Raw genomic sequence first — 19,715 nt, 5'->3', positions numbered from 1 at the left:
GTATCACGTGCTGCTAACACAACTCCCAGTTGTGTTTTGTTGTCTCTTTTCAAAAGCTAATGTCTCAGTAGTGACTGCTTCCTTCCCGAGTCGGAAAACTCAGCCACATTTCTCTGCACATGTATTATTAGCACATCACCCATCCATCCCTGAGGGGATTCTGGGCCTCTGTTCGTAGATATAATCAGCTTTGTGTTTTCATTCAAGGATAACAAACTAGCAAGGTTGAAACCCTGACTTGTCATCGTTATGGGAGTTGAGTTGCTCCTGGGAGCTGGGAGGGACAGAGGCTGAGTCGACCCCATCCAGGTTCAGAAATGGCAGGTGGGCCCGAGACTCAACCCCTTGCTGTCCCTTTCCTCTCCTTCCAGTACGGCGACTACGACCCCTCTGTGCACAAGCGGGGATTTTTGGCCCAAGAGGAATTGCTTCCAAAAAGGGTAAGAAATCAAAGTCCCTGATTGGTAAGACGTAGCCGAAGGACTGAGAGGAATGTTGGGCGGACATGGCAAGAAAATTTCTATAGACGTTTTGTCATCAATCTTGAGTAAAGATCTCTGTTAAGAATATTAAAAAGCAAAGGTTCATGGGATTCATTTGGGGTTGCCAGGACAGCCCTGGCCTGCGGATGGTCGTTTCTTTAAAGGTGGGTGAACGTCAGTGATTCCCGGGAGGGGCGGGGAGCAGCTGGAATTCAGCCTGGGGAGGCGAGCTGTTTGCAGCCTCACAGAGGAGGCAGGCACGGGGCCCGGCAGACGGGATGCAGCTGGGGGTGGGCGTTGTGGCTTTTCATCTTTGGTGTTGTTCGTCTTCATTAGCCATGGAAGCGGGCCCTCCCTCCTTTTCACAGTTTCTGATTTTATAGCTGCACTCACCTGTCATGTGTGATGAAGGCCTGCCCCTCAGCTTCCCTGACTCCACCTGCTCCTTTGATGGCTTCTGTAGAGGCAGAGGCAGCAGCGCCTGAAGCCTGGCCCTCCCGCGGCCCAGGATTAGTGAGCTCTGCCCCTGACCAAGGTCCCCCCTCTGGAGGCTGAGGCAAGAGGGGCCGCTGGCAGGCGAGGGGCACACCTCAGCCTGAGTAATGGTGTGACTTTCCGAGTTGTGGCTCAAACCAAACGGTGCCCATTTACACGCCCACCTCTGCGTGTGACCGGCTCCCTGTGTGTGGCTTTTTACAAAGTTTTGCTCTTTGGTAAAAATGATGCATAATTATAAAAATGGCAAACAGTACCAAAACTGTCTTTGCACGTGGGTTTTTTATTTTGCTCTCTTTTTTGGTAGGTAATAAATCTGTATCAGATGACTCCAGAAATGTGGGAGGAGAGAATCACAGCCTGGTACGCGGAGCACCGGGGCCGAGCCAGGTGAGGCTGCTTCACTGCTGGTCTGCATGTCCTCAGGGGCCGGGCTTTTTTTCTTTTTTAAGGAACTCCCAAACTAGGACATGCTTGTTGAACAAAACACGGTACCAAAGTGTGTAAAAGAAAAAGGCAGAGCTGGCAGCAGTGCTGGTCTTCAGGGCCTTGTGTGTCCTTTTTCCAGTGCGTCGGGCGTGGGGACTCACTGCCTGTTGGGATGTCCAGACCTTCTGCGGCCAGTGCTAATTTAGGTTCATTTCAGGACTTCTGTTGTCCGGGTAGCCCACAGCTTTTGCGGCCGTCCCGCTGCTGACGGTATTTGCAGTAGCTGTAGATCTTTCAGTTTCACACAGTGTTCTGCAGTGTGCAGCCTTGTGTCCCTGTATAATTGCAGGAGTAGTTCTGAGGATGGATTCTCTACAAAAGTTGCTGAGTCAAAGGATGTGAGCATTTTGGGGCTTGACAGATGCTGCTAAATTAGCCTTTACATTTTTTCCCTTCTTCAAATCAACTTCCTATCTTATGCTTTTTTTTTTTTTAACTTTTTTTAAAAAAGTATACCAAAAAGTGGACAAATCTTAAATATACCAGTTGGTGGATTATCACAAAGTGAGGCCAGCAGGTGACACCAGGTGACAAGAAAGCACCCCAGCATCACTCCTCCTCCTTCCTCCCCAAAGGGGACCACTCTCCTGACTTCAACTCCGTGGATTAGTGTTGCCTGTTTTAAACATTCTGTAAATGCAATCAGATAGTTTCTCTTTTTTGTGTGTACCTCATTTCTTTCATTCAGCATCACATCATGAGAGTTGGGTTTGTGGTTTCTAGCGGTAGTTCTTTCATTTTCATTGCTATGTAGAATTCTACTGTATTAATAAACCACACATTATTTATGCATTCCACGATTAATGGACATTTAGGTTGTCAACTGGTTTTGGCTTTTACAAATAACGTCTCACAGTTTTCCAAAGCAATTGTGGAGATTTACATCAGCAACCTGTGTGATTTCAATTCATTTGAGACCATTTTGAGATCGGAGAGAGAGAAGAAGGCAAGGTCGTGGGGAGACTTGGGTTAAAATATTTCAATACTGTACCTGTTTGTGAGTTTTTTGCAAGTCATTGTTACTTCAAGGGCTTCCTTTGAGTCTGACTCACAACTTGGAAGTAGGTGACCTGGCTTGGGTTTTACAGCCCTGATAGCTCTTGGCCCTAACCTCCAACAACAGCCAAAGAAATAAAATCTGGAAGGTAGCTTGAGGAGAGAGATGTGTCATTACCAAAACCCTCTGGGTGAAGAAAGTCCCCGATGAGACAAAGCAACAGCTTAAATAAAATTTGAACATCCATATCCATTTGAGGGAGCAGACATACCACGTGCTTGTCTTGAATTACTGGAGACGGGTGTCACTATTTACCAAGGGCAAAGCGTGAAATTGTAGCCAAGAGATGCTGTAATGAATCTGTTCTCTTGTTTTCACGGGGATGGGAAATTCTGCTTGACCTCGGCGTAGTTAATCGACTCAGGGCTGGGAAGAGCTTGGCGGGTACCTGCCTGGCTCGAGGTTTCCAGCAGTTCCAAAGCTCAGCTTGGCATGCGCCTGCCCTCCAATTTTGTCCCTTAGCACAGTGACAGTGTCTTTCATTCTCCTCACAGGGACGAAGCTGAGATGGAGTATTTGAAGATTGCTCAGGACCTGGAGATGTACGGTGTGAACTACTTTACAATCCGGGTGTGTGGAAGCCCCTCCGAGTTCCCTGTGTGTAGATGGAGACTGAATCGGGGGCAGATGGCTAAAATGGGTCCTTCCCCACCCCAGGGTGGTGGACGCTTTAACAGTTCAGTGGTGAACAAGGGAAGAGGAAGGGAGAGGGTCTTAGAGCCTCATTTTCTATTTCTGGACTTTAATTAGATTCTAGGTAATTAAGTGTCAGTTGCGCCTGGGGGGACCTGGTCCCCCGCTCGGCAGAAACCTGCCTGAATGCTCTGGTGTAACATTTGATTATTTCTGGCTCTGTGAGATCTCGGCCCACAGGGAGCACCTGTAAACACTTTCTTTACCCCAAGGCACAAGGAGAGTGAAGCTGCTTTTATAGATGACTGATTTGTTTGGGTGGGACTCTCACTGGCAGGCTAATTGGTTTTTAACTCAGACCGTTAATAGTCCGCTGTCCTCCGGGACCCCACTGCTTCTGCACCAGAGAAGCGTTTGTTCTCAGCCCCTGTCTGGCCTTCCGAGCATCTTTCTCCCCAGGTTCTGCTGCTGGACGCAGCTCCTTCCAAAGGAATTCATGTGATTTGCTGAAGTATTTCATTGCTGATTCCAAACTGTAGTTAAGTAGACATTAAAACAACCATCCACAGTGGTCCATTTTTATTCTCATAGTTAAAGTTTGCTTTCTTCTGGGGGATTCGTATACATATTGTACTAAGTTTAGGTAAATTGAAGCACGTTTTAAATATCCTAAGGGTAGCTTTCTACTTTATTTTTCTAAATATGTGTATGTGTAACTTTTAATGGATTACTTTGCATAAAATAAATCCTACTAATAAATTATGTCATTTCGTATAATATGCAAATGCCTAAAAGATTTCCCACGATAATGCAGAAGGTTTTCCAAAGTTTTGTTAATTTGTATTTGCTAATTGTTTGGTCAGACTAATGTGACACATTCCTGTGGTTTTGTCAATATAAACCCCACCACCTACATTCTAGAAAACTAGTGTTTTATGATCCTTAAAAAACAGCTTCTTACTAGGGAATACTTCTAGCAGTCAGACTAAATTATACTGTTGTGTGTGTGTGTGTGTGTGTGTGTGTGTGTGTGTGTGTGTGTGTGTGTGTGTGTGTGTTACATAGTAGATAAGGCTAATGGATATTTTAGTGTCTTTTGTTAAAGTTCTTGAAATTTCACCATCAGCTAAGGAAGATCTGTGCTTAAAACAATTTAAAAGGGGCTGCTTGAGTCCCTACCTCTCTGTGTTTATTTGCGAGGAGTGTTGCAGTCAGAATGATAGGAGGCAGAGGGTGGAATCCTGTTTTAAAAAAAAAAAAATTGGAACTAGAAACGTAATGAAGTGTCTTGTTTTCCAAAGCGTCCTGTAGACGTTTAAAGCACAGAGCCTCACTAGTGTTAAGACAGTGGTTTTAAGAGCTTTGCAGATGAGCCGGGGACCCTGCCTCGTGGATTGGTGATTGAGCCTGGCTTCAGGGCGTTAGGTGGAGTAAGAAGAGTTACCTGTGGGAGCCCGCTTCGCGGTCGTCTGAGACCTGCTGTTAGCCTGCTACTTCTCATCATGGTCCAGCCCCTTCTCAGTCTGCAGGCCTGCTTTCCTGCTCTTGAGTCTCAGTTCCATTTCCTTGTTGTCAGCAAGGGGTCAGGGCTTTAGGTCCTTGTGCAGGGAGTATCCCTCCACCACCACGCGAGGGCCAGACCGCAGCACGGATGAACGGGCCCACAGCCCAGGGAGGCAGCCTCCAGGTCCACACTGGTCAGTGACATGGGGGCCCAGGGTGCTTGCCCTCTGGTTCCTCTGGGCGCTGGCTGGACTGCTGTCAGAGGCAGAGCATGCGTACAGTCAATCCATTAAAATTTGAAACAGCTTTATTGAGGTGCAATTTATATACAATTCTTTTTTTAAATTGAAGTATAGTTGATTTGCAGTGTGTTAATTTCAGGTGTACAGCAAAGTGATTCAGCTTTTCATTTATATATATATATGCATACACACATATCTATTCTTTTTCAGATTCTTTTTCATTATAGGTTATATGCAATTCATTTTTATATATTTTTTCTAACATTTTATTACAAAAGTTTCAAACATACAGGAAAGTTGAAAGAATTTTACAGCAAGTACTTATATATACACCCACTGTCTGGATTCTACAGTTAACACTTTACTTGCTTTATCACACTGAAACTGCATTAACATAAAATAAGGCCACCTGATCCCAGCACTTAGAATTTTCTTTCTGGTAGTGCGGCAACCTTTCTTTTTAACGTAGGAGATATTTAATCCTACAGGTTTTTATTCTACATCTGTGATAAGCTGGTGACATAATTAGCAGTAACAACACTGCGATTACCCCTATGTTAGCCATTGAGCCAGTGACTGAAGCCCCCGGTGGTCCCTCCCTAGGACACATGAATCACAAGAATGGCATCATTTTGCCTCTGCCTGCCCTGATTCAGGCAGCTGGAGGCCCCCTGGGTTCTAAGACAGCTGTGACTTCTGATGGTACCTGTCGAAACTTGTCACATGTCACAGTGTGAACAGGTTCTTTGGGGAATTGAATAAAATCTCGAGCCTCAGCTGGAGCTAACGGTGGCTGTTCTCTGTCAAATCCGCAGAATAAAAAGGGCACGGAGCTGCTGCTTGGAGTGGATGCTTTGGGGCTTCACATTTATGACCCTGAGAACAGGCTGACCCCCAAGATCTCCTTCCCGTGGAACGAAATCCGAAACATCTCCTACAGCGACAAGGAGGTAGGACTCGTCTGCTCTGCAGCTGCCCCGCTGGCCCAGCGGCCCCTTCCCATCTCCTCCTTCCGGAGCGTCCCAAGCCAGACTGCTACTTCTTATCAGTGAAGTCCTTTGTTCCCAGGCTTCGGTTCTTTGGTGGTTGATTTTTATGTTATCTTCAGAATGTGCTGGTATCCTGTTTTCAAATAGCACCACTAAAGCCCCCTGCTGACTAACAAGAGGCTGGGAAGCTCAACTTGTCAGGACTAAACCCCAAAGAACAGTAAACAAACCAGCAAGTAACCCTTTCTTACTACTCAGCTTTCTACTTCTGGTGAGAATTCTCTTTGTATTTTAAGTGGGGTTTATATTAAATCCCCTCTGTGACCAGTGCTTGATTCAAGTGATGGGGTATATACAGATATACCTCCATACGTGTGTATATGAATGTGTGTCTGTGTACATTATATATACATTTAATATATAATATATACATATCAGCAGTGATATAAATGAGGATATCAGGCTAACTTGTTTTCAAGAATTAAAGAATAATTAAGTTGGAAAAACTTAGATGAACACTCTTAAGTTAGGATTCAAAGATTTCTAGACAGGATGGTGACTTTTCCCAAACGCTGTAATCTGTTCATTTATTCATTCATTCATTGTTCATTTTAAAGGAATGATTGAGCATCTGCTCTGTGTTAGGTTTTATGGGGGAAACAAAGATGTAGAGATCCCAGCCTCAGCCCTCAAGGAAGTTATAGAAAAGTCACGACTTGACTGCTGTGATAACGTAACTGTGGTGAGAGGGGCTGGTGATGAGGACGGTGATGATGCGGTGCTTTTCCGCCCCGACTCTGGTTCAGCCCCGGCAGGAACACTGGTCAGCTCTGTGTCACTGAGTCATGTTGGGAAGCAGGGACGCAGAGGGGCCAGGTGACCTATGTTGGGTGAGGGGAATAGTAGGGGCCGGGCTCCAGGCCCCCTGAAGGAAGCTGCATCCCCTGAGTTTCCAGGAGGCACAGAGGACAAGCCCTGAGACGCAGGGCACCGGGTGGAGGAATGCAGGCCCGGGCAGCGCTGGGCGATGTGCTGGTGGCCGCACAGCCAGGCCCAGGTGTGGAGTGAGTAACAGGGACGGCTCACGTTGCCTGCAGGGCCCCCACCCCGAGCACACTTCCTGTTTTCTCTTTCCTCATAGCATCTTGAGGAGGGGAACATCAGGCCCCCGGTTGCCAATACGTGGTTGAGATCTACCCCGCCACGCTTGGTGAGAGAGATTGAGCTTGATTCAAAACATTCTGGCTTTCAGATTTTTGTAAGTAGCCCAGGAGATGAGCGTTTAGGTACTGCATTTTTAAAGCACTTAAATTGAAAGCTCCACATGACTTAAAGCAGGAGGTGTGCCACAGTATGTGGTTTTTCATCTCAGATTTCACGAAGTCCATTGACTGCACATCCACCAATTTGTGCGCTGAAGGTTCCCAAAACACTCGTCCCTCACAGAACCCAAGGATAGAAGTCTCCCCTTCAGAGGGCCCCGGCCGACTCGACTGAGCGATGAGAAGTAGTCGTGGTCCTGATGCTCGACAGCCGTGCTCTCAGAGCAGAATGCCTGTTTATTTTCAGTGATCCATTGATTGTGTGTGCCCAGCGTGGCGCAGAGCCCGTGGCTTCCCCACTACCTGAGGTTTCCCACTGGCAGCTCCGGGGTTTGATAGCAAGGCCAAAAGTAAGCTCATGAAATTCATAAACAGCAGCCTACCCACGAGCAGTACTGCTTCTGAGTGAGCTCCCCTGAAATCTAAGTAAAGGATTGATTTCTGTCCTCATGTGCTAACCCCTTGTTGGACAAGGTAGCATGTGAAAAAATACCCAAGGGTATATCTTCCCAAGTGTATTTATGTGCTTAGCTGGTCTTTGTTGAAAGTGGATATTCATGGTTTTAGCACATCTGTGAAATCTGGATCTGCTTGGTCCCTCAGGAATGAGCAAGAACGCAGGTGTCCTTTGTTCTTTATAAGCATCCCTGCCTGGCACTCAGGCCCCGGGGTCTCCTCTTAGGCTACCACCCTGCCCTTGTCATTCACCTTTCTCTCCCCTTTGATTTCAAGGACTGCGTTTTCCTTTTCTACTACAGCCCATCCTTCGTCACACTTTACTGTATTCCTTCTGTTAGCGACTTTCATCGAACCACCCCATGTTTAAGAATCTGGGGTGACTCCTGTATGTTGTCACATCAAACCTAAGCCCTTCTGGTCCATCCCCAGCCCACGTCACCACCCCCACGCCTCCCTGCCTCCCAGGCTAAGCCCATGGTTTCATCTTAGTCATCAAAGAGCTTGTAATATCAAGCACACACTCACGCACACACATATATGTACACACGCACAGTTCTCAATTCCCCACCTCTGCCTTCTGGCTATTACTTGTCCTGTCCAGGATGCCCCTCCAGCCCACCTTTTAGCTTCTCTGCCATATTCTTCACCTGAGACCAGCTTACATCCCCTCCTACTCTGAGAATTTGTGATTTGTTCCACCCAGCAAGGCATTAATGGACGATATCATCTCTCGAGTATTTGACGTTGTGGGTCTGGTTCCAGCCAGGTGGTGGGCCTTAGACTTTGCGGCCACCCTCCCAGTGCTGGGCCTATCAAGGGTTTATATCTCGGGTTCTGAATTTAAGACGGCACGGAGAGCACACCTGCCAGGATCCTGACCCTCCCAGGCACTGGTGTCTGCAGGGTGGTTGCCGCTGTGGTGGAATTTTCCAGTTGCCGAGGACGTCCTAGGCTGCCAGACTGACGCTCTTTTCTGCTTCTTCCTTTCAGTTTACTATTAAGCCATTGGATAAGAAAATTGATGTCTTCAAATTTAACTCCTCGAAGCTGCGTGTTAATAAGCTGGTAAGTTTGAGATCCTGGTGTTTATTACTGACTGGTTTTTCTGTGAAATTGAAAAGTCCTTTTTGAAACAGTAGCAGAGTGACATCTCGTGAGATGTAGAATGGTACCTCGCATACTTTTCTGATAAGCCTTGAAAAACTTCTCTTTAGCTTACCTAAGGAGTCAAAACATAAATTTTATGATGAGGAAAAGCTATTTTTATTAAAGTGCTTCATACATATGAAAGGACAAGTATAATGTATATATGGGGTATGAAGAATGACAAATAAATAGCTACTTACCCACCACCCAGCTTTTAGAAGTGGACCCCTCACATCTGACCTTGCAGTCTGCCCTCCTCCCAAGGGCGACCTCCTCTCAGCTGTGTGCTTACCATCCCCCGCTTTCCATCAGAACTTTATTTCATACACGGCACGAGTAAACTAGCAGGTCTTATGTTTCTGAAATTTACATATGTGCTGTCAACTGTATCCGCTCACTTGCCTTTTTTACACATTATTTTTTGAGATTTATCTATGTTGACACTTAAAGATGTGGTCCCTTCATTTCACTGTTGTATGGTATTCTGTTATAGATTCTGTAAAAAAAAAAAATGTATTTTTTTTCTTCCATTCTCCTATTAATGGACAATTAAATGCTTCTGCTTCTGAGCCATGTTTACAAAGCTGTTCCAAACATTTCCTGTATCTGCCCGCTGGTGAGCATGGGCAACAGTCTCCTTAGAGTCTGGAGGATGTTCTCGTACAGCCCTCAGGGCTGTGGTGTATATCCAAATTCAAGATTATGTCCCGTTGTTTTCCAAAGAGAGTGAATTAACTTACAGTAATTGTGTTACTAGCCTTTAAAATTTTTTTCCAAATCTTGCATACATAAAATGGTATCTCATTGTCATATTAATTTGTATCTTTATGTTTACTAATGGAGTTGAATATCTTTTTGCATACTATTTGGCCAGTCTTATTGTCTCTTCTGGCAAATACTTGTTTCATGTCTGTTGGCTGTTTCTCTTGGATCGTTCGTTTTCAGTATCGTTTATCTCTTCTCCTGGGCTGTGTCTTATTTTTCCTCTTTTTTTAATAATGTCTTAACAAACAAAAAAATTTAATGTAGACACACATACGTCTTTTCCTTAATCATTTGTGCTTTTTTGTGTCTTGCTTGACATCTTTCCTTATCCTACGACCATCAAGATATTCTTTTATGTTCTCTTCTAAGAGTTTCCAGGGCATAATCCGTGGCATAATATTTGCACTCAAGGCTTTAGTTCTTCTGGAGTTGAGTTTGGCACTGGGGGCTGAGAGGATCCAGCTGGGTTTTTTCTGCATGGATAACCTGTCGTCCCAGCCCGCCTACTGGCCAGCTTTCCCTTCCTCCCTGGCCTATAGCGTGAGGTGCATCAGAAGATGTGCTTAGACATCACCCTTCCTCTCTTGGCTGTGATCTTCACCCAGGCGCCCTGACTTTGCATCCAGAGCCGAGGCCTGGAGGCCACTGGGAGGGCACTGGTATTTTCCTCCATACTTTCTCTCCAGGTTTCCCTGCTCACAAGAGCCCTGAGGCCCAGATGCCATGGGCCGCTGAGCTGCAGCAGTGAAGTACACGTGTGGGTGTAATGTTTCTCCTGCTTTCGTGGCCACAGATTCTCCAGCTGTGTATCGGGAACCATGACCTCTTCATGCGGAGAAGGAAGGCCGATTCTTTGGAAGTTCAGCAGATGAAAGCCCAGGCCAGGGAGGAGAAGGCGCGAAAGCAGGTGAGCAGGACCTTGTTCGAACCGCCGCTGTCGCCATGCAGTGGTCTCAGCGGGAGGTGAGGAGCGGTTGTGGGCCGACAGGAGTCCTTTGGCCATGGCCATGCCTACTCTCATTTCATCCCTGTTGGAGCTTTACTGGCTGATGAATAAATGATGGTGGGACATCAGCTCTGGAAATGAGGAATAAACTCCAGCAGCACATCTCAAAGACAGGTCCCCAGTTATTTCTCCATTTAAGCGAAGTAAGTGAATTGTGATTAATGCAGGCTTGGGCAGCAATAGCCAAGCCCACGTGTATCCATCCATCCATCCATCCATCCATCCATCTCTCTCTTGTCCGTGTAGCTAAGCTTTCATTCTTTCTGCCTGCCTGTCTCCCGTGCCCAGGCTTCTTTTCTAATTAGATGGTGATGGGATGCACAGCAGCATCTCGGAGCCGCTGCTGGAATGCTAATTAGACTCTGGCTGCACATCCCCACTGCAGGGCAGCCCGGGCGGCACATCCCCGCAGCGGGAGGTGCCGGGAGCGCGTATCAGCAGGCTGGACGGTCTGCACCATTGTGTTCCTCTCATAGACCTCTTTGACTCACCGAAATCCACACAACTAACCTGAGCCTCGCTGCTGAGAATATCAATCGTGGTTTTGGACGAACTACTAGACAGAGTAGCAGCAGCTGCATTCGGCTGCCCATAGGACTTGCAGGCTTACAGGGGTGATAATTAGTCTGTGTGCTGCTCTCTAATTTGGGTCCTCCGACGAGGCTGGCTCCCGGCCCTGAGATTTAGAATGAAACACCAGTTTGATCCATTGGGCTTTCTGCAGTCCGTCTCTGCTTCTTGAGACGGCGGGCCACAGACGTTCTCTTTGGGATGCTGTGAGGGTAGTGGAATGGGTTTTGTTGGACAAAGAAATGCTCCTGGGCCAGCACAGGGTCGTAGTGGCAACTTCGAGAAGAGCCCTCTCTGACCCCTTTATCAGCAGAGCAAAGCTTAGAAGTGAGACATCTGAACACGGCAAGGAGCGTGAAAACCTCCAGGCTGTGCAGAGAATAGCTTGAACACACCCCGGCCTGCACTGCCTGCAGCACGGCGAACACACATCCCTGGCATCCGGCAACCACAGGTCAGGGGCTCCCCGGCCCCATAGTACAGACACGGACCTTGGAGCCAGATGTGAAACTTAGCATGTGACACTAGTGAATGAGTTAACTTTCCAGACCTCAGTTTTCTCACCTGTCAAGTGGAACTAAGAATCTCTCTTCTAGATCTTAGATCAAAGGACCCACTGTACCTGAACACATTTGTAAGCTGAAACCGCTTTTCAAACAGGAGGTCCCTTATTATTGGGGCAGAGGTCTCAGGGGATGTGCAGTGCTGGGAGTGGAAGGGGACTGTGGGCTTTTGTCAAATGGAGGATAATGGGGGTGTCGTCATCCACCTAATGGAAATCGTAATATGATAGAAATTAGAGAACAAATTGGCCAAGCTTCTCGTTGACCTGCAGGAGGAAAATTGGAGGGGAATTTACAGTATTTGACTGCTTGTCTTTGCATTATTCCTTTGAGGCCCCATGCATTTTTTTTTTTTGGCTTAGTATTGAGAAAATGCAGCAACGGTAGAAATCTTGCGTTTGGGAGAAGATGGAAGGAAAAAGTGACTAATTAAATGTGCTTTAATTATTTAAGGAAGAAAATTGTGTGGTGGTCACTTCTGGCTTCTGCTTTCTGAACTCAGTCAGGGCCCGAGGATCACAGAGAGCAGCACTTGTCCTGTGCCTGTTCCTCTTATTAAGCTCGGCATGTGGCCCAATTAATACTGTGATCCAGAAGGCAAGGGAGGCAGCGGTGGCTCTGTGCCCTGTGCCCTGCTAGGCGCCCTCCTGTTGCAGACCTGGCTCAGAAGCTGCCTCGGCGGCGTGCCTACCCCTGTGAAATACACCATGTGCACTACTGATGCAGCACACAGAACAACTCCATCTCTCCGGGGGTCAGAGGCAGGAGAGGAGCTATTGATGAGATTAGACGTGTGGGAGGGGTCCATCTGGGTGAGAACGTAGTTGATCCCTGGAGCCACACCTCTAGCAGGGGAGGAGCCTGCATTATGTCCCAGCTGCAGGCAGAGCCACTGAGGTCCCCCAGCACAAAGGCTCATGGTCAGGGTAGCCGTTTGAGCATTCAGTGTGTAAGAACCCGCACTTCCGTCCGTTTGAAGAGTGGGCTCACTTTTCTGCTGTTTGATCAATTGTTTGTTCATTTACCATTAGGTGTTTTTTCAAGGGGCAGGACTTTCAACTCTACCACTGGTTTAGAAGGACGGAGGGTGGTAGGCGATGAGAGTGACACTGGCACCTAAAGTACGGGGAAGAAAAGGGCCCTCAAAGGGGAGATTCCAGGCACTGGGCATCCCTGGCTCGGTGCCACCACAGGTCGTGGCCCTGTGACCAGACAGCTCCTGTTTCCCCCAGATGGAGCGGCAGCGCCTCGCTCGTGAGAAGCAGATGAGGGAGGAGGCTGAGCGCACCAGGGACGAGCTGGAGAGGAGGCTCCTGCAGATGAAGGAAGAGGCGACGATGGCCAACGAAGCCCTGGTGACTCCCAAGGGTCTGGGAGGCTACACGGAAACTTCCCCGGGCACTGGAGTTAGAGCCCTGAGGACCACAGATGAGCGACATTTGCTTTGACATTTTAGCTTAAAAAAAAATCGTCTTTCTTTCCACCCGTGTTTCCAGGAGCAGATTTAGCTTGAGTTCAACCTCCAAGTGCAGCCAAACTGCACTCTCATGTGGGCTACCTTTTCCACAGGGCTTCTCAGCCTTGCACGCCCTGTGATGGGGGCTGTCCTGTGCGTTGAGGGCTGGTTAGCTGTGTCCCTGGCCTCCGCCCACTAGATGCCAGAGGCGCCACCTCACGCTCATTTGTGACAGTCAAAAGTGTCTCCAGACATTGGGACATGTCCTCAGCAGGCAAATAAGTGAACCACTTATTTACAGAGAAAGAAGGACAGAGTTACATTGGTTTTCATAAAGCGTAATCCTCAGCTCAAGTGGGTCTCCTCTGAAAAGTTGAAGGGTGTGGCCTAGGGACGCTCAGTGGCGGGGCCGCCAGGAGTCCGAGGCTCTGGTTCTTGTAGGCTTGAGTGTCTGGGATCCATCTGGGTGATGCAGCATGCCAGCCCCATTCCTGCTGACCGCGCCCTTCTCTCCAGATGCGATCTGAGGAGACGGCCGACCTGTTGGCCGAAAAGGCCCAAATCACCGAGGAGGAGGCGAAGCTCCTGGCGCAGAAGGCGGCAGAGGCGGAACAGGAGATGCAGCGCATCAAGGCCACGGCCATCCGGACGGAGGAGGAGAAGCGCCTGATGGAGCAGAAGGTGCTGGAGGCTGAGGTGCTGGCGCTGAAGATGGCTGAGGAGTCAGAGAGGAGGTCAGAGTCGGGGGACCCTGCACCGGGCAGAGCTGGATGGCAACTGTCTTCTGGGGCTTGTTGGTCTCCTGGGCAGGGCAGAGGCTCCTTCCTGGACCGGCCAGGGTGGGGTTGGGGCTGGATGGGGCAGGAACACAGTCTCTTGTCTGGTGGACTCCGGTCAGGCGGTGCCTTTGAGATGAGCCCCGTCCCTCTGACAGTTGTGTCTGCAGGAAAACCATCGAGCTGGTCCTCAGGCTGCCTCTAGCTGAGATGTGAGGAGGCTCTTCTTACACTTACAAGCATGGCTCTTTTCCCTTTTTATTTGGAGGCATGTGAGGGGATGCTTCCCTGCAGGAGGCAGGGGCGGGGTAGGCTGCCCCGGGGCTGAAGGATGGACCTGTATAGTCTGCTTTGTGAAGGTGATTCGGGGCTACAGGTTGTCCTGGTCCTGCAGCCATAAGATAAACGTGAGCTCACCCCTCATGGCACTTGGTCTGTGGATTCAGAACCCCTAAATTTGGCTGCTCACTAACTGCCAAGGCGCCGTAGCTACAGTTTTCTCCCGCTTTTTGCGTATCCTTCTGGAGATACAGTTCCATGCTTCCTGTCCCGGCCTGGGCTCCTTTCTTTCCGTGTGTGGTCACTCCCTGTGAGTGATGTGTGTTGTTCCGGGTCCCTGGGTCCTGTGTCCTGACAAGGCATGAGGCCCTTGGCCACATGCTCATTTTCCTGCCTGAGGAGGTGGTTTCACTTGGGGGCCATGAAGAACCAGTTCTTTCACTCCTGCCCTTTGTGATCCAATATAAGTCCTTTGCCCAACCCCCTCTCACCCAGAAAGAAGCAAAGGAAGCTTCTAGCCCCTCCCCCAAGGGGCTGATTTCATGTGAATGCCCCCCATCCTCTGCCCTGCACCAGGCTTGTTGGCCCGGTCTGGTGCCATCCGCAGGGTTGGCCCAGCTCCCTCCTCTCCCTTGAGGGAGGAGAAGAGGAGCCTCTGTTCTCCTCTTGTCGTCTTCTGGGGCGCTGATGGCGCCTCTGTTCCTTGCAGGGCCAAGGAGGCAGATCAGCTGAAGCAGGACCTGCAGGAAGCCCGCGAGGCAGAGCGAAGAGCCAAGCAGAAGCTCCTGGAAATCACCACCAAGTCCACGTACCCGGTGAGCCTGGGGTCGCCGGCCCCGCCACTTCTCACCCCGTGGCCGTCCCTCCCCTCCCGGCCCTTTGGGTCCCCCAGCACCCACTTCAGGGTGACTGTTGAGCAACACAGGGCAGAGCGAGCGGTGCAGGGAGCCTGCAGTCTGGGATGGGGCAGGTGTCTGGTCCGCCACTTGGCCTTGGGCTGGTTAGTCAGCTCTCTGGTGGCCCTGAGAACAGGCAACGGGGTCTTTTCCAGCTCTGAAATTATTTTCTTATTCTAAGAAATGTACTCCCAGATTGTGCTCAAGAGAACTTGCTCTCTAGCCTCTTACTGCCAAGCTGAAAGTAATCTTCAGCTACTGTGTGTACCAGATGTCATGTTGTGGTTCTGGGCAGGGATGCCCCAGGTATCTCAGAGGGAGCTACTGCCCTATGAGAACCAGCTTCCAGACTTGATTTGGGGACAAGGAGGCAGACTCCATTTAAACAGGTCACCAGATGAACAGAGAAGCCTCGTTCCTTCCTCTTTGCTGTGCACTCAGTTCAGCAAACTTTCGCATACCTATTCTGTTCCACATAATACAAGACAGGTGCGGGGTCTGTGTACAGACAGGGCGTGCGGGTGCCCAGAGGAGAGCTCAGCCCTGCCAGGAGGGTCAGAGGTAGCTCAGGAAGTGCCTGGGCTGACTCTTGAAGGGTCAGGAACCCGCCAGTAGGGAGGAGGCGATAGGGTGTTCCCGGCAAGTGCACAGACACACGCGCAGTGAAGAGGTGCGCGGGTCACAGAGGCCAAGCTGCCCGGGGTTTGAGGTGGGGAAATGTGAGCAGTTGCTTTTGTTACCTGTCTGGTCATCCATTACTGGGGACGGGCCAACCCATGCCGCCACGTAGCCCAAAGAAACTGTTTGTTCTCTCTCATGGCCGATGTTTCCCTCCTCGGGATCTGGAGGGGGCTGGTGGCCGGCAGATGGCAGCAGGGACTGGAGTTGTCTGAGGGCTCAACCAGGTGGGACACTCGAGATGTGCATGTGTTTAAAACTCACATTGGAGCAAACTTTATGCACTGTTCTAACAGCCAGTCAATCACTCAGTCCTGGAGGAGATGGTCCATGTCAGCTTTTTAATCACGTTTCATTGTATGGATGGATTGTAATTAATTAGTCCCCTGTGGGTGGGTATTTAGTCTGTTTTCTTTTGCAATTATGAACAAATCTGCACTGATCATCCCCGAACGCAAACCTTTGCACGTGCACGTGGACATATCAGCAGACTAAGCTCTCATAAATAGAACAGTGGGGTCAGGTTTTCCATTTCGCTGCCCCCACAGAGGTTGTCCCAGTGTGTGCTCTCACCAGGGGTGCAGCTCCCAGGACTCCGCTTTTCAGAAATGTGTACGAAGTATAACGTGCTTACAGAGAAGTGTCCAGATTATAAATGTACAGCCTGATGAAATTTCACAAATTCCACACACCCATGTACCCAGCCCTTAGATCAGGAACCAGAATGTTCTAGTGCCCCAGGAGCCCTGGTCAGCACCACCTCCGATACCCACGCGAACAGTCTGCCTGAGGCCTTGGCATCGCCTCAGGTGGGTGTTCCTGCCGCTGCTCTTTCCCAGACCCTGTCCTGGACTCAGTAAAATGTCCAAGGGTGAAAAGAGGCAGATCCTGCCCTCAGGAAACTAGCCAACAGTAGAAAGAGGAAGACAGACAAAAGGGGCTCTTCCACAGGGTGAGATTAGAGAAGGGCCCTGACAGAACCAGGAACACAGGGTCAACGCCCAGCAGAGAGGAGTTCTTGCCTGGCCCCGAGAGAGCTAGAAAGGCTTTGGTGAGAAATGGGAGTGTTGGAGGAGGGCCTTGGAAGAGAGATGGAGCGTATGGAGGAGACATGGTTTAAGCATGGGAACGGAAGCAGGAAGCAGGGTGGTCCAAGGGCTAATCATCGGTACCGTTTGTGATTTTGTCAGGCAGCCGGTGGGAGCAGTCGACTGGGGCCGGGTCTTGGATGCCCTTTGGTCTGGGAGGAGGAAGCCCTCCACACAAGTCTAACTGCTGCCCCCTCTGCCTTGGATGTGGGCAGAAGAACGCCAAGCCCCACTGTGGCCTGCAGAGGGTCGCTGGTTAACACAGCAGTGCCCTCTTTTCTTGTGGCACTGAGCCCCCTAATCAGAGATTTCTCTCCACAGCCCATGAACCCCATCCCAGCACCACTGCCTCCCGACATACCAAGCTTCAACCTCATTGGCGACAGCCTGTCTTTTGACTTCAAGGATACTGACATGAAGCGGCTCTCCATGGAGATAGAGAAAGAAAAGTACGTGGCTCCCCTCCCTCCCCCGGGCCCCGCGTGGGCAGCTGGGCCTGGGGAGCATGGAGGGCTGCTGCAGCTGCCTTCGCTAACGCCTACAGAAGTGTAGGCCCTGTTCCCACCCACCGAAAGCACAATGCACTGATCAGAAAGGAAGGGCAACAGACCAGCATTCAGTCTTCCAGGATAAAAATGATACTTGATTGGTGACTGGAGTTCACAGTGCCTCCAGAGCTCACCTGAGCGTAGGACTGGCTGTTGGTCTCCAGGATCGCCAGACTGCCGTCCACGTGGTGGTAGTGTTCTAACCAGGGATGGAACACGTTTCCTAGTTGTGTTCTCTGGTGGCCAAGCTCTGCTCTGGGTCCCATGTCTAGAACAAGGGCGAGAGAGAAGGCTTTCAGGCTCAAGGCCGGGACCACAGCCAGGTTGAGCCAGCCCTGCTGCATGGAGCCATACAGCTGAGCCCAGCACGCCCTGAGCTGTCCTCTTCCTTCATGTGATGGCCGGGGAAGTGGATCTGAGATGGAAAGGAGCCCCCTGTAGAGGACACCTAGCCGAGGTCCCCTGATCAGAGCCGTAGGTCAGTTGGCCAGCTGTGCCACACCTGGCCAGGGACCCGTCACAGTAGCTGCTGGGCACTGGGTGACAAGGTTCTTTAGCTCCTACCTCATTTCATTCCCCGCAACTGACATCAAAGATGGGTTTAGTGTTCCCATTTATAAATTGGAACATTGAAGGAACTCAGCTAGCACCCCACAGCTGATGGGGGCAGATCTGGGATTCAGCCACCCCCCTGCCTGTCTCTGCAGCCGACATACTTTCACCTGGTGTGGTGCCCTCGGATAATCCTCCTGGTGCCCAGCACGGGCAGCCACGGGCTGAGCAGCGTGTCTCTCTGGGCTCTCGTACTGAGGATGGGGGAACCAGAGTCCCTGTCTGTGCACCCGCGATCTGAGTTCCCCTCCAGCCCTTCATCGATTTCCAGGCGTGCTCAGCATTACGTGGATGTGATCAGGGTGCATCTGCGTCCTGTTCCATGTCCTGCTTTTTTACAGTTCGTATTTTCTTATTTGTGACCCATGCACACGTGGGCAGAGTCCATAACCAGCCATGGGAATCTCCACAGAATGTCCCTTGTGCCTGAGTTGCATGGTTTGCCTGGCCGTGCCCGGGTACTTAGACACCCTGAGGATGGCTTCCAGGTGTTCACCATCCCAGACACAGGGGGCCTGCTTGCAGGTGATGGTGGCTGTCTTTCTCTTCATGGTGTTGGCTGAGTGAGCTTCTGTCATCTTTAGGAGATGACATCCCAAAACAAGTAGGGATGTGGCCATGGCCTATCAGAAGAGGACACCAGTGTGGAATTCATTCTCTGAGAAGGGTTAAGGAGATTGTTTTGGATGCCAGGAGGCTTGTTTCTTGTGGTTTTTGTACAGAACTAAAATCTGTTTGGCGGGGGGCAGGCATAGCTCAGTGGCAGAGCACATGCCTAGCATGCATAAGATCCTGGGTTCAATCCCCAGTACCACCATCAAAAATTAAATGAATAAATAAACCTGATTACCATCCCCCACCAAAAATAAATAAATAATATTTTAAAATGAAATGAAATTTTTAAAAAAAGCTATCTGTTATCCTTTACAGCTGGCGTGAGAGCTTACCAGAGCTCTCCCACACTTCCTTCTATTTAATCCTGACCACAGCCCCAGATCGTTAGCCCTGTTTTCTGGCTGAGGAAACGGATGCCAGGCAGTGGAGTGATTGGCCCAAGCTCCCACGGTCCATGAGTGGCCGAGCAGAGACGTGACACCCGCGCCCCCTCCTCCCCCCGCCCAGGCTTCAGACCCCAGATCCCAGGCCGGGCAGCCTGTGGGTCTGGAGCCTCCGCTGCGGCGGGCCTCCCCGTGTGCCAGAGCCGTGACACACTGTCCTCTTGCCGGCAGAGTGGAGTATATGGAGAAGAGCAAGCACCTGCAGGAGCAGCTCAACGAGCTCAAGACGGAGATCGAGGCCTTGAAGCTCAAAGAGCGGGAGACGGCCTTGGACATTCTGCACAACGAGAACTCCGACCGGGGCGGCACCAGCAGCAAGCACAACACCATCAGAAAGGTACCGGCCTCCTGCCTTCTGCTGATCACGACAGTCATTAATGCCCCGTGAGGGTGGCATCTGCTTTCCTCCATAGCCGTCGTTAGACTGTTGTCATTTTTCACGTGTACGTATTAGTTGAGGAAATTTTTTGACTCACGCCAGAAAGGGAACTTAATCTGCCAATAGCTGTGAACCCATTGGCTCGATGGAAGAGGAGCTTGTGTTAAAAGCCCTGGTGGAATGAATCACTGTTACAGGATGGGTTTTGATCCATCATTTAGCAA

At 49.9% G+C, this 19,715-nt stretch overlaps 1 protein-coding gene across 3 annotated transcripts in view; it reads left to right on the top strand.

Moving 5' to 3' along the window:
• NF2 (NF2, moesin-ezrin-radixin like (MERLIN) tumor suppressor) overlaps window positions 1-19,715 on the top strand; it is a 65,616-nt gene that overhangs the window by 31,977 nt on the left and 13,924 nt on the right. For all 3 annotated transcript variants that reach the window (XM_010992295.3, XM_031443025.2, XM_031443027.2), the window contains exons 5-15: window positions 372-440; window positions 1,285-1,367; window positions 3,018-3,093; window positions 5,717-5,851; window positions 8,662-8,736; window positions 10,376-10,489; window positions 12,954-13,076; window positions 13,694-13,911; window positions 14,942-15,047; window positions 17,216-17,343; window positions 19,284-19,449. In XM_010992295.3, the coding sequence (XP_010990597.2) occupies window positions 372-440; window positions 1,285-1,367; window positions 3,018-3,093; window positions 5,717-5,851; window positions 8,662-8,736; window positions 10,376-10,489; window positions 12,954-13,076; window positions 13,694-13,911; window positions 14,942-15,047; window positions 17,216-17,343; window positions 19,284-19,449 (1,293 nt within the window). The remainder of the gene's footprint in view (window positions 1-371; window positions 441-1,284; window positions 1,368-3,017; window positions 3,094-5,716; window positions 5,852-8,661; window positions 8,737-10,375; window positions 10,490-12,953; window positions 13,077-13,693; window positions 13,912-14,941; window positions 15,048-17,215; window positions 17,344-19,283; window positions 19,450-19,715) is intronic.

This window comes from Camelus dromedarius, chromosome 31 (assembly GCF_036321535.1).
Source record: "Camelus dromedarius isolate mCamDro1 chromosome 31, mCamDro1.pat, whole genome shotgun sequence".
NCBI lineage: Eukaryota > Metazoa > Chordata > Mammalia > Artiodactyla > Camelidae > Camelus > Camelus dromedarius.
This window is presented reverse-complemented; position numbering and strand designations above follow the sequence as displayed.